Raw genomic sequence first — 12,093 nt, 5'->3', positions numbered from 1 at the left:
TTAATATCGCACGTCCTAAAAAAATAAATGAAAAAAATATATATATATTATAAAAAAATTATAAAATCGCACGTCCCTGCGATGTGAATATCGCGCATGCGCATATCGCGGTTATCGCCATGACACGATATATCGTTCAGCCCTATTGTATAGTAGCCTATATACACGGTTTTGTCTCGATTTATTGCAGTTGTTTATAGCAAACAGACAAACACACAACAAAGGTTTTCATACTTGAAAATATAAAAATAGATATGTTTTAAAGTGTCTCTAAAGGTTTTTCGATTAATTGTTCATTTCATTTTATAACTGATCATAATTAACTGCATCAATTGATGTGATAAGTTCTGTTTTTCTCATTTATAGCAAACATAATTTCCTCTTCCTCACTCAGCTGCACAATCCCTATTGAAATATAGCCTTGGAAACCTTGTGAATAAAAACAGTTGGTTGAATGTATCTGTAATGAATTCATTATAACCAGTCATATGCCGAGTGTCCGCACATGGCCCAAGACAAAAGCTTAGAGCCTCTTTTCAAGTTGTCCAGAAGCAGAAACCACCAACAGTCCGAGTCAAATTTCCTCCCAAAAATACAATTTCCTGGATATTTTTCTTTTTATTCATCGAAGGCAACATTCACTTCATTTATCTGCATCCTGCAAACGCCACGTCTGTCAGAAGTTGGCTGGGCGCACCATCATGGTTGTCATGGTAGTCATCAGATTTGGACCTTTCCAATAGTACCACTTAATGCCGTTGTAGCGAACCACACTGGAGGAGCTTGGGTAATAAATACCATTCAGGTTGGACGGACCGCACGCCTCGAACCACCAACCTGAGGAGAGAGAGAGAAAGTGGCACAGAGTTCAAGGAAAAAAAGTCTGAATTAATTACATTTGAGCTCATGAAATGAAAAACCCAAATGTAGTCAAGCAGTAACTTTATATTGGCGCTGAGGGAAAATGAAATGCTCTTTGGGACATTTACAAGGGGGTGGATAGAAATGTTTAACAAGAAGTGTTGTAAGGAGAGACAGATTGAGACGAAGCAGTTGAGGGTACCTCCGGACGCGAGCTGCGAGCACTTGCAGGTGCAGCGGTCATTGTCTCTGTCCTTGGTGCTGAACGGGGTGCCGGTGTGGGTGAGGCTGCTGGTCCGACCCGCTGTGCCACTGAAGCCCTCGGCGTGAAGGCTGCGTTTTGGAAGAGCAAAGAATTTGAGGGAAAAGCTCCGCCAGAGGCACTTGTATTGATTATTTAAAGCTGTGTTTGGAAGCTTCTTGGCAGTGAGTGGATACAGCCCAAAAAAGAAAATCATTTAATAATGTGTTGGTCAAGTTTACGCGGCACAATAACGTCTATGATTCCTTAATACGACTTGACACCAGAGAAGTACAACAGGGAGTCATGCTTTCTTTGATTTGAGTTGCTGTTTAAGAGAGTTTGAAATTCACTTTTAATTTGACACTCTTTCTCTAACTTTTGAAAGCCTCTGGGCAAACCTGACATTACGATTTTATTTTGGCAAGGAAGACAGCATCTTAAGTAGGGCAACACCCAGCGCTCATCTCTTTTTACCCCACCACCTTGTCATTTAAAGTCTGTGTAGAGCTGTGGCTGCAGAATGAACAAAACAAGAAAAGCCTGTACACATCTTATCAAAGAAGAACAATTGAATAACAAATAATCAAAGAACAACCTCTTAAAAGCACCTGTAAACCACTGTAGGTGATCACAACCTGTTTAGTATGTGTACACCACTTTTTAACACAAGGTACCATCTCCCCTTTCCATTGTTGGCAAACATCAATACAAAAAGCCACTTAAATAGCTTCTCATTATTTCTCCTCCATGCTGTGCTTTGTGAAACAACACCAACAGTCTGAAACAAATCTCTGTGCAAGTTAAATTGATTCCCTCAATTATTTTCATGCAGCGGCCCGACCCCGAGCAATGGAGTGTGTGGATGTGTGTGTGTGTTTCTGCGTGTGTGTGTCAGGACTGGTTTGGAGAGGGTAGGATGAGGAGGTCAGTCCTGCTGTCTGGCCTCTCCTCTGCCCTGTCATTCTGTCTCGTTAGAAGCAGACTTTCCCCTGAGTTATGTGACCCCCCCCTCTGTAGCCCGGGGCACGCTGTCTGTGATGACTAAATGAAGAATCCTCCTCTTGCATTTGTAAGTTCACAGGGCAGGGCATCGCATCATGAGGCGCAGCAAGACGGGAGTTGGAAATGGCCGTGCTTGGGACGAGAATAATGATGGAATTGCAGAGAGGCCGAGTTGAAGCGAGGGGATATTTTTGTTTGATGAGTTAACTTTTACCTTCACGATGAATCGGTGATGTGAAGAAAATTAAAAACTATCAAATCAGACAGGATTGCAACCACAGGCTACAGGAAAGCCTATTGGATGGCTGTTGAACGTGCCAGCTCTTTATACAAAAAGCAAAAGTTTTACATTAGCCATGTCTTCCAGATGCATTAGCTCAGCTATTCCACCAAAACCGCAAACCACACGCTAATCCTTTTCAAGGTGACTGTCTTTTCAATTTGTTATTGTATCCTGTAATGACCAATATACTGTTACATTCAAAGGAATACTCACCCTCGGTGTGACTCTAAGACTGGCTGTTCTTGGCTACTTGAAAGGGGAAAGCGGTCTGTCATGCTGATGATTAATGTATGAATAATGTTGCTGAGTTCTAGGTGAAGACCTCAATATTGCTCTAGGGAACGCGCTGGATGCAGCTGAGGACGAGGATTGCTTTGGCTGACTAGCTTCACAGCCTCAGCTTGGGAGTTTTAATATAAACCCACAGACGAAGCCAGGGTCTCGAGCTAGTAAAGTTGGTGCATATTGAACTAGTTACAGAAAACATGATCTCAGAGGTAGCAGGCTACAGAGGTGATTATATTCATTCAGGTGCTTCGCCCCACACAGAGTAGCCTGCAGCAGAATTGTGAAACATTCCGTTTCATTGCGCTAATTATGTGGAACAAACTGAAGGCAAATGCAATTTGCTGCACTATTAGGGATATTGGAAAGCACACTCCCACATATGATTATGATTTTTCATCTCTCACAGCGTCAATCTCTCTACGAAACAAGGGACAATGCCTGGGAATTACTATGAAATCTAAACGGAACTTTTTAAGTTTTGTTTTAGTTCTGTCTGTTTTGAAAGGCTTAAGCCCACACATAATCTTGTTAGTGATTGCAGGGTTACTGAGGAGCTTGCTTTGAGTTGTCAGCTCCTGACGGGGGGGGGGGCAGGTATTGCCAAGCGTTACTGTTATACTCCAGTGGAGGTGGCTCCCCTCGGGGTGTTCAGGGGCAACGTGATGGCAGAGGAAAAATGGAGACAGACAAAAGTAGCTCTATGTGCCCTCCTCTGAGCTCATCATTTTTGAATGACATAAAAACGGTCCAAGTGGTTCTTTAACTTCAGTGCTCGGGTAACAAAGTGGAGAGAATATAAAGAAGAGTTTGAACTGTCTATAACGGTTTCTAATCTGTCCTACGCCCAGAGCGGAACGAATGAATGCTGCATTGCAATTACGCCACACACAATAGAAACTCTTAATAGAACAATTTACTGAAATTAGGCACCTTCATTATAGTCCCATTCATGTCCGATTTCTGACAAAGTTAATAATTTAATTGGACACCTGAGTAGTGTTTTAGGATCAGTTTGTCATCAGCTGTTTCATAATGGCATGGTTTGATTATTAAAAGTGAATTTCTAATTAGAGCATGGCACGAATACAAGCCAGAATGGAATCTGGATGTTCAGTAAGGATTTAAAAGCGTATTACCTGTAGTTGTTGTCCTCTCCATCTATGTGGAAGCGATCGTAATTTGAGAAAGCTTCGTTCCCCTCTCTGTCTTTCAGCTGGACGTGCAGACTGTATTCCTGGGAGCTGGTCAGCGTGTGGATGATATCATTCCCCAGCCAGTGTTCCCCAGACGGCTCTCCAAAGCCCTGGATTAGACACAAAGACGGAGAAACAATGAACTAAGAAAATATTCAAACAAGGGGGGTGATTTTACCAACATCCCGCCAAGTGTTTTTGGAGCTAATGTGAAAATAGACCTCAATTTAAGAAGTCAAATGTATCACTTTGATGACTTGAGAGAGTCCACTGAGTTTATGAAGTGAAATACTCCACTCCCAAAGCAACGGTACGGTCGATTGAGACTTGAATTTCCCTTAATATCCTAAACTCAAAATATGTCTGCAACCCTTAGTTATAAAAGCAATGACGTTGTTGCCGCATCCACTGTTAGTTTGAACTGCAAAGCTGGGACATGAAAACACGTTTTCTATTTTCGTTTATGTGAAACAACACTTAATGATTACTGATGGAGAATGAATAGTGCAGGACACAGGAAATACTAGGAGGGAATGTTATGGTATGCTACTTGGAAATACAGGAACGTGAAACCAAACGATTACAGATGCTTCGATAGATGTCTTATTGGGTGAATAAACAGTTTGATAAAAGATCAGGATTTAATGATTTCACTTTCTCGATCAACAAAACCCTACAACCGCTCTGTGCCCAATTCTACACCCCAAACAAACTAATCTTCTCACCACGATTAAAAGCCCCCTTTCTTTCTTTTCCTGTTTTTGTGAGTGAGCCAAACTAGAGAAAAAGTACACCATGGTTATCTGCATACACTGGCACAGATAGCAAAGTTTTGTATATTTCAAATTGCCCTTGCGTGTCCGTGCGTATCTGAAATTCATAATGTAGCCGTACAGAAGTTTGTTTCATCAGCATGTGATATTAAAATTAATTCTAACCTTATCTCACATATACTTTGGTCGCACATCCAAGAGACAGAACGCTGTTAAAAGGATCTATTTTGATTGTATCTGATATCTTAAGGTTTTAATGATCTGATGACACTTAACAGCAACTTGTCACCAACACCATAAGATGGCATAGCATATACATAGCAATTATAATTCCACATGTCACTTGTTAATATGATGATTCGAATAATCAAATATTTGAATGACTCATTTAGGTAATCTTGCTGATACAGGCCTAAATTACAGTTCTATCCCTAAATGTGAGATAGAGATTAACTTTGAGCTCAACTAGAATACCCGTCAGTGGAACAGTTACACAATTTTTTCATTTGTATAATTTCAGATTTTTTAATTTTTAAATAAATTGTGTTTTATTTCAAGTCCTAGGTTTCTTGTACTATTTTAATGTTATGTTGTAGTAAGTAATAGGGGATATGAATCCATATAAATCTTTATTGTATGTCAGTTACGACCTCCCTCATTCCCCTCGCCTGAAATATTTCTATGGTAGATTTTCTTCTTATATGATGGAACGCACTCCACCACCATCATCTAAACATCTATTCAGCAATGGTGTACATTCCTCTAGCAGAGTTCAGGGATGAGTATTGAAGCAATTCTGGTAGCTTCTCCTATTAATGTATCAACCGTTTATACACGGAGGCGGGTTATAAAGAAACCGATATATGAAAGAGAAGTGTCATAACCTTAACTCTGAGCAGCGTGTCAATGTTTAAATGATGTCAACAGGTTGAAGGCACAGTAATAGGAACATGATTTTGCCGCAGCGTTAAATGAAAACAGATACAGTGAGCCACGCGGGTGAGAAGGCTTTGACAGAAATGTTTTCACCGCGGGAACAGATGCCGCCACTCGAGGGGGAACGATAATCAAATGCAGCATTCTATACAAAGAGACGGCTTAAGAGGTGGCAAGAAATGTGGCTTTTGCTAATGAATCTCACATAAGGCTGTCAGGTAAACGTGTCTTCTTTTGACCGACGCAAGCAAATGTGAGAGGTGGATTCACAGTGTGATTAGGCCAAATGACTCGATAAGCATGTAACCATTAAGATAATCACGTTTTCAAGGCAAAAGCGTAAAATAAACCCTACATTTGCAGATATTAATAATTATTTGTTCAGTCTGACAGAAGTACACTTTCCCCTGATTTCTAAGTCACTTTCTCCAGCTGTCAAACTGTTTATGGTGTTTAGTAAGAGTGAATACATAGTGAGAGCCTCGGAGCATTTCTCATTTGAACAGCAAGGCCTGGAAGCAACAATTGATCAACACACACCACGGTCTCTGAGGACATGGGGCCGAGGCGGGGAAGCATTTCAGTACATACGTTATCTGCCATCTTCAGGGCCCCTGTGCTCCCACGCCCCAACTGGACACAAATATTCATCCTGCACTTGTAAAAATATTGTTCTTGAAAGAGTTATTTTTTGTCTCTCCTTCTGGTTGCAGTCACAGTCCTCTCTGGATTCTAGTTCAAATCTGGCAGTTGATTTGCTGGCACGAGTGGCAAGTAAAAAGTGCTAGCTCAATCATTAAAACGAGCCTCACTGTTGTATTCTGTGTCTAATTAAACAGTGCAAAGGCTTCCAAGCATATGTTCTTCAATATTGTGCAATAACATATTGATTCTATTGAGTATACTTTGTGATGGGGAAAAGGATTATCTCAATCAGTCTGAACAAAGACTAAAGCCAGAGGTGTTGAAACATGTTTGATTTAGCTGTTAGAACTTTGTCGACTCTTGTTTATGATTTCACTCTATCCAGAGTATGAGCTAATATTGGTTGGTCATTTGACAGCATGACATGCGTGTGTGTTAGTGCATAAGCATGTGTATTTGGCAATGTGGGAGTTTGACAGGGAACGAGAACAGGTGCAATAACACGGGGGGGAACACAAGGCCGGCCAAATACAACAACCGCAGGTCGTCCGGGATCACAGGCTCGCCGGTATCCCACGCCTCGCCGTGCCAAATCGCCCACAGACGATTATTGGAACCTCCTGTCCAGTCCCACAGTGCTGATCCATGCTACTCATAATGATATTGATGCACTCGGACCATAACTCTACTGGACTCACCATTTTGTAATCTCTCCACCCACGATGGAAGTTTACGGAGCCGTTCCTCCGATGCTGTAGCACCGTCCAGCCGCCGCCTCTGGTCTCCATGTCACAGAACACCTGTTCAAATAAAGGCAAATCATAAAAAGCCCTTTTGGGTTTAGGTTGTACAATCAACTTAGCCGAAGAATGTGTCTTATTATTATATTAACTCAATTGGAGTTGTGTTTCAAGCCTCCTGCAATTCCATGTTTCGTCAGCTGCTGAGAGAAAACTCTGGCTCTTTAGCATCTAATGCTAGCTGGTAGCATATGTGTTAACCAGCTAGTCCCTTACAGGTGTTGGGTGATGAGCCCGAGGTGTATTGTGGGTCCATAAAGTGTTTTTTTAGGACACAAACTTGATGAGACTGAACCGAAACACATTTTGTGGTCTGTAAAACCAAATTAGTCAAATAGGAGAAATTCTATTCACCCTTCATCACCATAAATGACCCCTTTCACGACGCATGATCCTTTGACATTTGATTCATTGTTAATATAACAACATTAATTCATGCCGCTTTGAACCATTTTCATTCAAAGACGGACAGAGGTTTACTTTGTTTGAAACTAATACTTTAAGTAAGCTTGAAATGTGTCCATTTATCAAATATTAAAGCAACGGTTTAACATGATAATAATCCGTAAATGAAGGTCTAATACAAATCATAAAATACCATTTGGGATTAGTATATTATTGGTACTAAGTTTGAACATAAGAACGCTTTTTCCATTTCAACTATTTCTCCTTGATCTCTACTCGAGTGTTCATGTCAATAAACTGAGATTAGTTCTGGAGTGGTTTACATGAGAAAAAGTGGCAAGAAATTGCATTAAAACATAAAACGCACTTTAGTCTTTCTGCTGTTTGAAGTATGCCTTGGAGTCATCAGGAATTGGGCGAGGTGGGGGGACCCAACATTTCAGGGTGTCACGCAATGATACGACCCAGGTGGGAAGGAAAAACAACATATCAGCCTCTCATCCCCTCGAGTGGGGGATGAGGAAGAGGCATCTGCGTTTTTAGTTACACACACACTGTTTTCTTTCTTACTTGGCTGCACATTCTGCCATATGCAGATATGTTTGGGAGAACAAACAGGAATGGATTACACTCATTCGTCTGGTGACAGAATTTGAAATGTAGACTTGTTAAGGGACTTGTTTTACAAATTCAAGGTGTTCGACTGGATATATTCCAGCTTCCCTTAGGAATCGTGATTGAATGAATGGTGAATTTCTCCCGTGGGTGGTAAGATTCTTCTCAATGTGCTAACTCTTGTTAAAGTACATTCAGTGTGCATACCTCAAGGCTTTAGGGCTTTGACAGTTTTCTTAGGCACCTTATTTGCATCTCTATGCAATGTTGGCACCTGAAATTGCAGATACTGTTGTGACATTTCTGACACAACGCAAACAACCTGCTATGTGGTTGATTACAGAGTTTGACAGTTTTTTTTAATGCTGCTCACCATACCACCCTGACCTATCTGTCCTCACAGTCTGGCTGTTTGGATGCTGGTATGTGGACAGCATCCCAAGGGCTCTCTCTTTTTCGACAACTGGCTATGTTCTGCTAGAAATGAAAGGAGAGTTTCCAGCACTTTCCCAGAATAGGAAAGCTAATACAAGGTTAAAAGACACTCTGGTCTCTTACCTCTGAAAAAAGAGCAGACTGGCAATATGCTGTGATTATCCTCTGGAATATAAAGCCGATGTTCTGGCCTTAAAAGCATCTCACTGAATACAACAGATTTTTGAAATAGATTATTTTTGTCCCTAATGTGATGATTTTATTGTTTTTCTGATTCAGCCCAGATACAGATTTAAATCTCCAAATTCCTTTATTATTAAGCAGCAAGGAGTCGTTTAAGTCCAAATCTATTTGAATAAAATGTTAATATCCAGACAATTTAAGCGGTATTATGATTTTTAAAAAAAAGATTATGTTGAGGTCATTACTCAAAGGGGCTTTCAGGGGACACAATAGTTTATTCACAATCTGTGTTGAGAAAGAAGTATTAATGCTAAGAGTCCTGTGCATATGGTGTTTTTAAAAACATGCACAACAAAGTTATGAGAGAAGCTGTTCCAAGCTATTAATGATGTGGTTTGTAAACACCATTACTATTTACAACCTTGGTGATTAAAAGTTACATAGATGGACAGATAACAGTGTCTCAAAGCCAAATCTGAATTCCACACTTTGTATCTCTTTTCCAACTGTGGAAGCCCGCTCTCCGCTTAAAAAAATAGGGTAATTTGTATATGCCCCAGTTGTACGCAGCCACCCAGATCAACACGTTCTCACTCCCAACCCGTCACATGTTGACGGTCGGTCAGGGCCCCTCCCCGTCACTCTATTACGCACAGGGTACCCCTTGAGAGTCAGTTTTCAACGGGCAGGGCGTCCCATAGACCTTCATAGACCTCCCATAGCGTTGATAATAGACGCCATGAGAACGCTCCCCGGCAAATCCTACCCCGACGGTCGGTTGGTATTGTCAATATTAATATAATAATGATTTATTTTTTATTAGTCACACTCGGTTTCGCCGATTTTCTTGTTGCCCCAGCTGGTCGACACCTCTTTTAGCAGAAACAAATGCTACATTAATGTATTAAATCAATGTTAATCCATGTGTGTGGTTGTGGAATTAATGGACGTGCCGTTGTGCCCTAACCCTAACCAGGCAACGCAATAATTTACAAACTCTTCAACTACAACCCTAATTATATTTAAAAACATTTTAGAAGGCCTCACGAAATACTTTAATGTAAATTAAAATGTAAATGTGTGTAATGTGTGTAATGTGGTGATTGACATTATTCACCCACGGATCTATGGGTTGGGGTATTGTTCCGCACAGACATTTTAGTTAACCGGACTTCCTGTTGATGTGAAATTCGAAAACATTTTTAAAAAATAAAATAATACTTTATTCCGAGTTTGCTTGCTTTTCTCTTTGGAGGTCATCACATAACTGCATTGTAATACACGGTTCAGCTGCATTAAATATTACATATCTGCCGTAGTTCGCTATTTATAGAGCCCTGATGAGAAGACTTCTAGACAAACAGGAATAACTGCCGCCGAAACTGAATATGTGACGTGGATCATAAATATATCAATAAAACAAAATCTTCAATTTCTCTTCACAATATAAGTCTCCTTGCAGTATCAATACTAATTTGGATGACTTTTATATTTGATCCAATCGGTATACACCATAACGGTGCACAGCTGACACCTGGTGGTTAAGCACGTTATTGAAATGTATTATTTTTATTATTAGATAGTAATAGGAGACACAGACAGACAAACTAATAAGGCTTTATTCAAACATTAAAGAATACTTTAGGTTAAGGTCTTATTTTGAATAAGAAAAAAGCTTTGGGGGTATACATATTAAGCCTGACAAAGTACTAATATATGGCTTTCCTGCAATGTTAACTACTGTATGTTTAAGCACTTATTTCAATTGATATTATACATGTATTATACTCTTATAAGATGTATGTAGATAGTATAAGAAATGTGCAGAATATGACAGTTTAATGGTGGAGGTATACACATATATTGATAGATGTCTTGTAATGCACTGTTGAGGAACCTGCGACCCAAGTTTTTCATCTCCGACCTTGTCAGGTATTGAACAATCAATAAATAAAGAACACAGAATTATTCAATATAAAACACAGAATTTGTGTGATTATACTAAATGATTTACAAATAAACACCACTGCATATTTACAACTGTTACACATGCTGATGTAACGCAAATGTTTCCAACTTAGGATCAATAAAGTATATCTTATCTTAAGATGATCGATGGCTACTGCCATATTTGCAAAATCTTCCTCTGAACCTTGACAAGTGCATGTTTCAGGCTTATCAATTAACAACAGGAGGGGTCACAGACATAAGACCAGCTGTTAAATAAAGCTCTTCTGACCTTAGCTGGCATGTGGGTATATATTAATGCTGCCCATTATGGGCACAAGCAATTTTCACCCATTTATTAATTATATGTTTTACATTTGAGTGTTTCCTATCCCCTAAACCTCCAGGGATGTACACAGTTTTAATACTGGCAACTTCTTATTATGGGAAATACGAAAACGTCTTTTAAAACTACAATTCCCAGTAGAGACGTGCCATAGAACATGTTGCAAAACACACAATAGCCAGCATATGTAGTTCTGGGGACGGTGGTGGGGGAATGGGGGTGTGGTGGACCAATCCGAATCCAGTTTTGGATAGTCTGCCGTGGTTCCATCCAATTCAATGTGTTGTCAGCTCGGGGTGGACGTACCTCGCGGGCCTGCACTCAACATCCAATCACAGAGCTTGAGGACTAGTCACCGAGGGTTTTGAGACAAAGTGGGAGAGAATACTTACTGCCGGGTGTGTGACAGGATTCTCTAAGAAAGCACATACTGTATGAGCTGCTCCGACCCTCGGTCCTGACGGACTCCAACTTTGTGTTTAGTTATCATCGCAAACAAAATAAATAAAACACCAAGGATCAATGTAAAGCTTGCAGAGCAGCGTTTTGAGCGAGGTCTTACGACGCTCCGCAGGCTGTTGTCGCGCACGTCGACAGTGTGTTACTAGGTGGTCTCGAAGGACTCGACCGTAGCAAACGGTCAGAAGTTTGACCCGAATCAACTGGAGTATCGATGACCTATTTTGTGACGACTTTCCCGTGGAGTTACAGACAAGCAAGGAAGTCAAAACAAGCAATCACTCATGTTTCATAGCAGAGGGTATCTGTCGATCACATGGCCAACGACTAAAATTGACGTACAAAGAGCATGATGGTACGGTCATGTTGCATTCAGCCCACTTGACTGGACTCGGCATCTCTCATCCGTGCAGATTGGTTAACTCTGTTTCTGTCGCTGGTTTTTTGAACCCAACAGATACTTAAGTAATTCCCCATGTTTCTATGCGAGGGTGGAGACTTGGGGAAGAGCATTTTCTTTTGTGCTGTGGCCGCAGATAATGTCGGAGTTTATCGGTGTGTCGCTGCCCTTGTAATTGATGTTATTGTTAGTATGCTAAACAGTGTGTCGGTTTAGAGAGATTACAAAGTTAGAAGGAAAAAGACGATTGAAACAAATACTAGAGATTTCATTTTTTC

General features: G+C 40.5%; 1 protein-coding gene across 1 annotated transcript in view; it reads right to left on the bottom strand.

Annotated features, from left to right (window-relative positions):
- Positions 1 to 574: 574 nt before the first annotated feature.
- The window catches only part of angpt2b (angiopoietin 2b), a 510,244-nt gene continuing 498,725 nt past the window's right edge, over positions 575 to 12,093 (bottom strand). The window contains exons 6-9 of the mRNA XM_010793481.1: positions 6,924 to 7,025; positions 3,815 to 3,981; positions 1,064 to 1,194; positions 575 to 837 (exon numbers count right to left, since the gene is read on the bottom strand). Coding sequence (XP_010791783.1) covers positions 677 to 837; positions 1,064 to 1,194; positions 3,815 to 3,981; positions 6,924 to 7,025 — 561 coding nt within the window. The 3' untranslated portion in view covers positions 575 to 676. The remainder of the gene's footprint in view (positions 838 to 1,063; positions 1,195 to 3,814; positions 3,982 to 6,923; positions 7,026 to 12,093) is intronic.

This window comes from Notothenia coriiceps, unplaced genomic scaffold, assembly GCF_000735185.1.
Source record: "Notothenia coriiceps isolate Sejong01 unplaced genomic scaffold, NC01 NC01_scaffold00037244, whole genome shotgun sequence".
Lineage (NCBI taxonomy): Eukaryota > Metazoa > Chordata > Actinopteri > Perciformes > Nototheniidae > Notothenia > Notothenia coriiceps.
The sequence above is the reverse complement of the archived record's forward strand: the minus strand, read 5'-3'. Positions and strand labels throughout refer to the sequence as shown.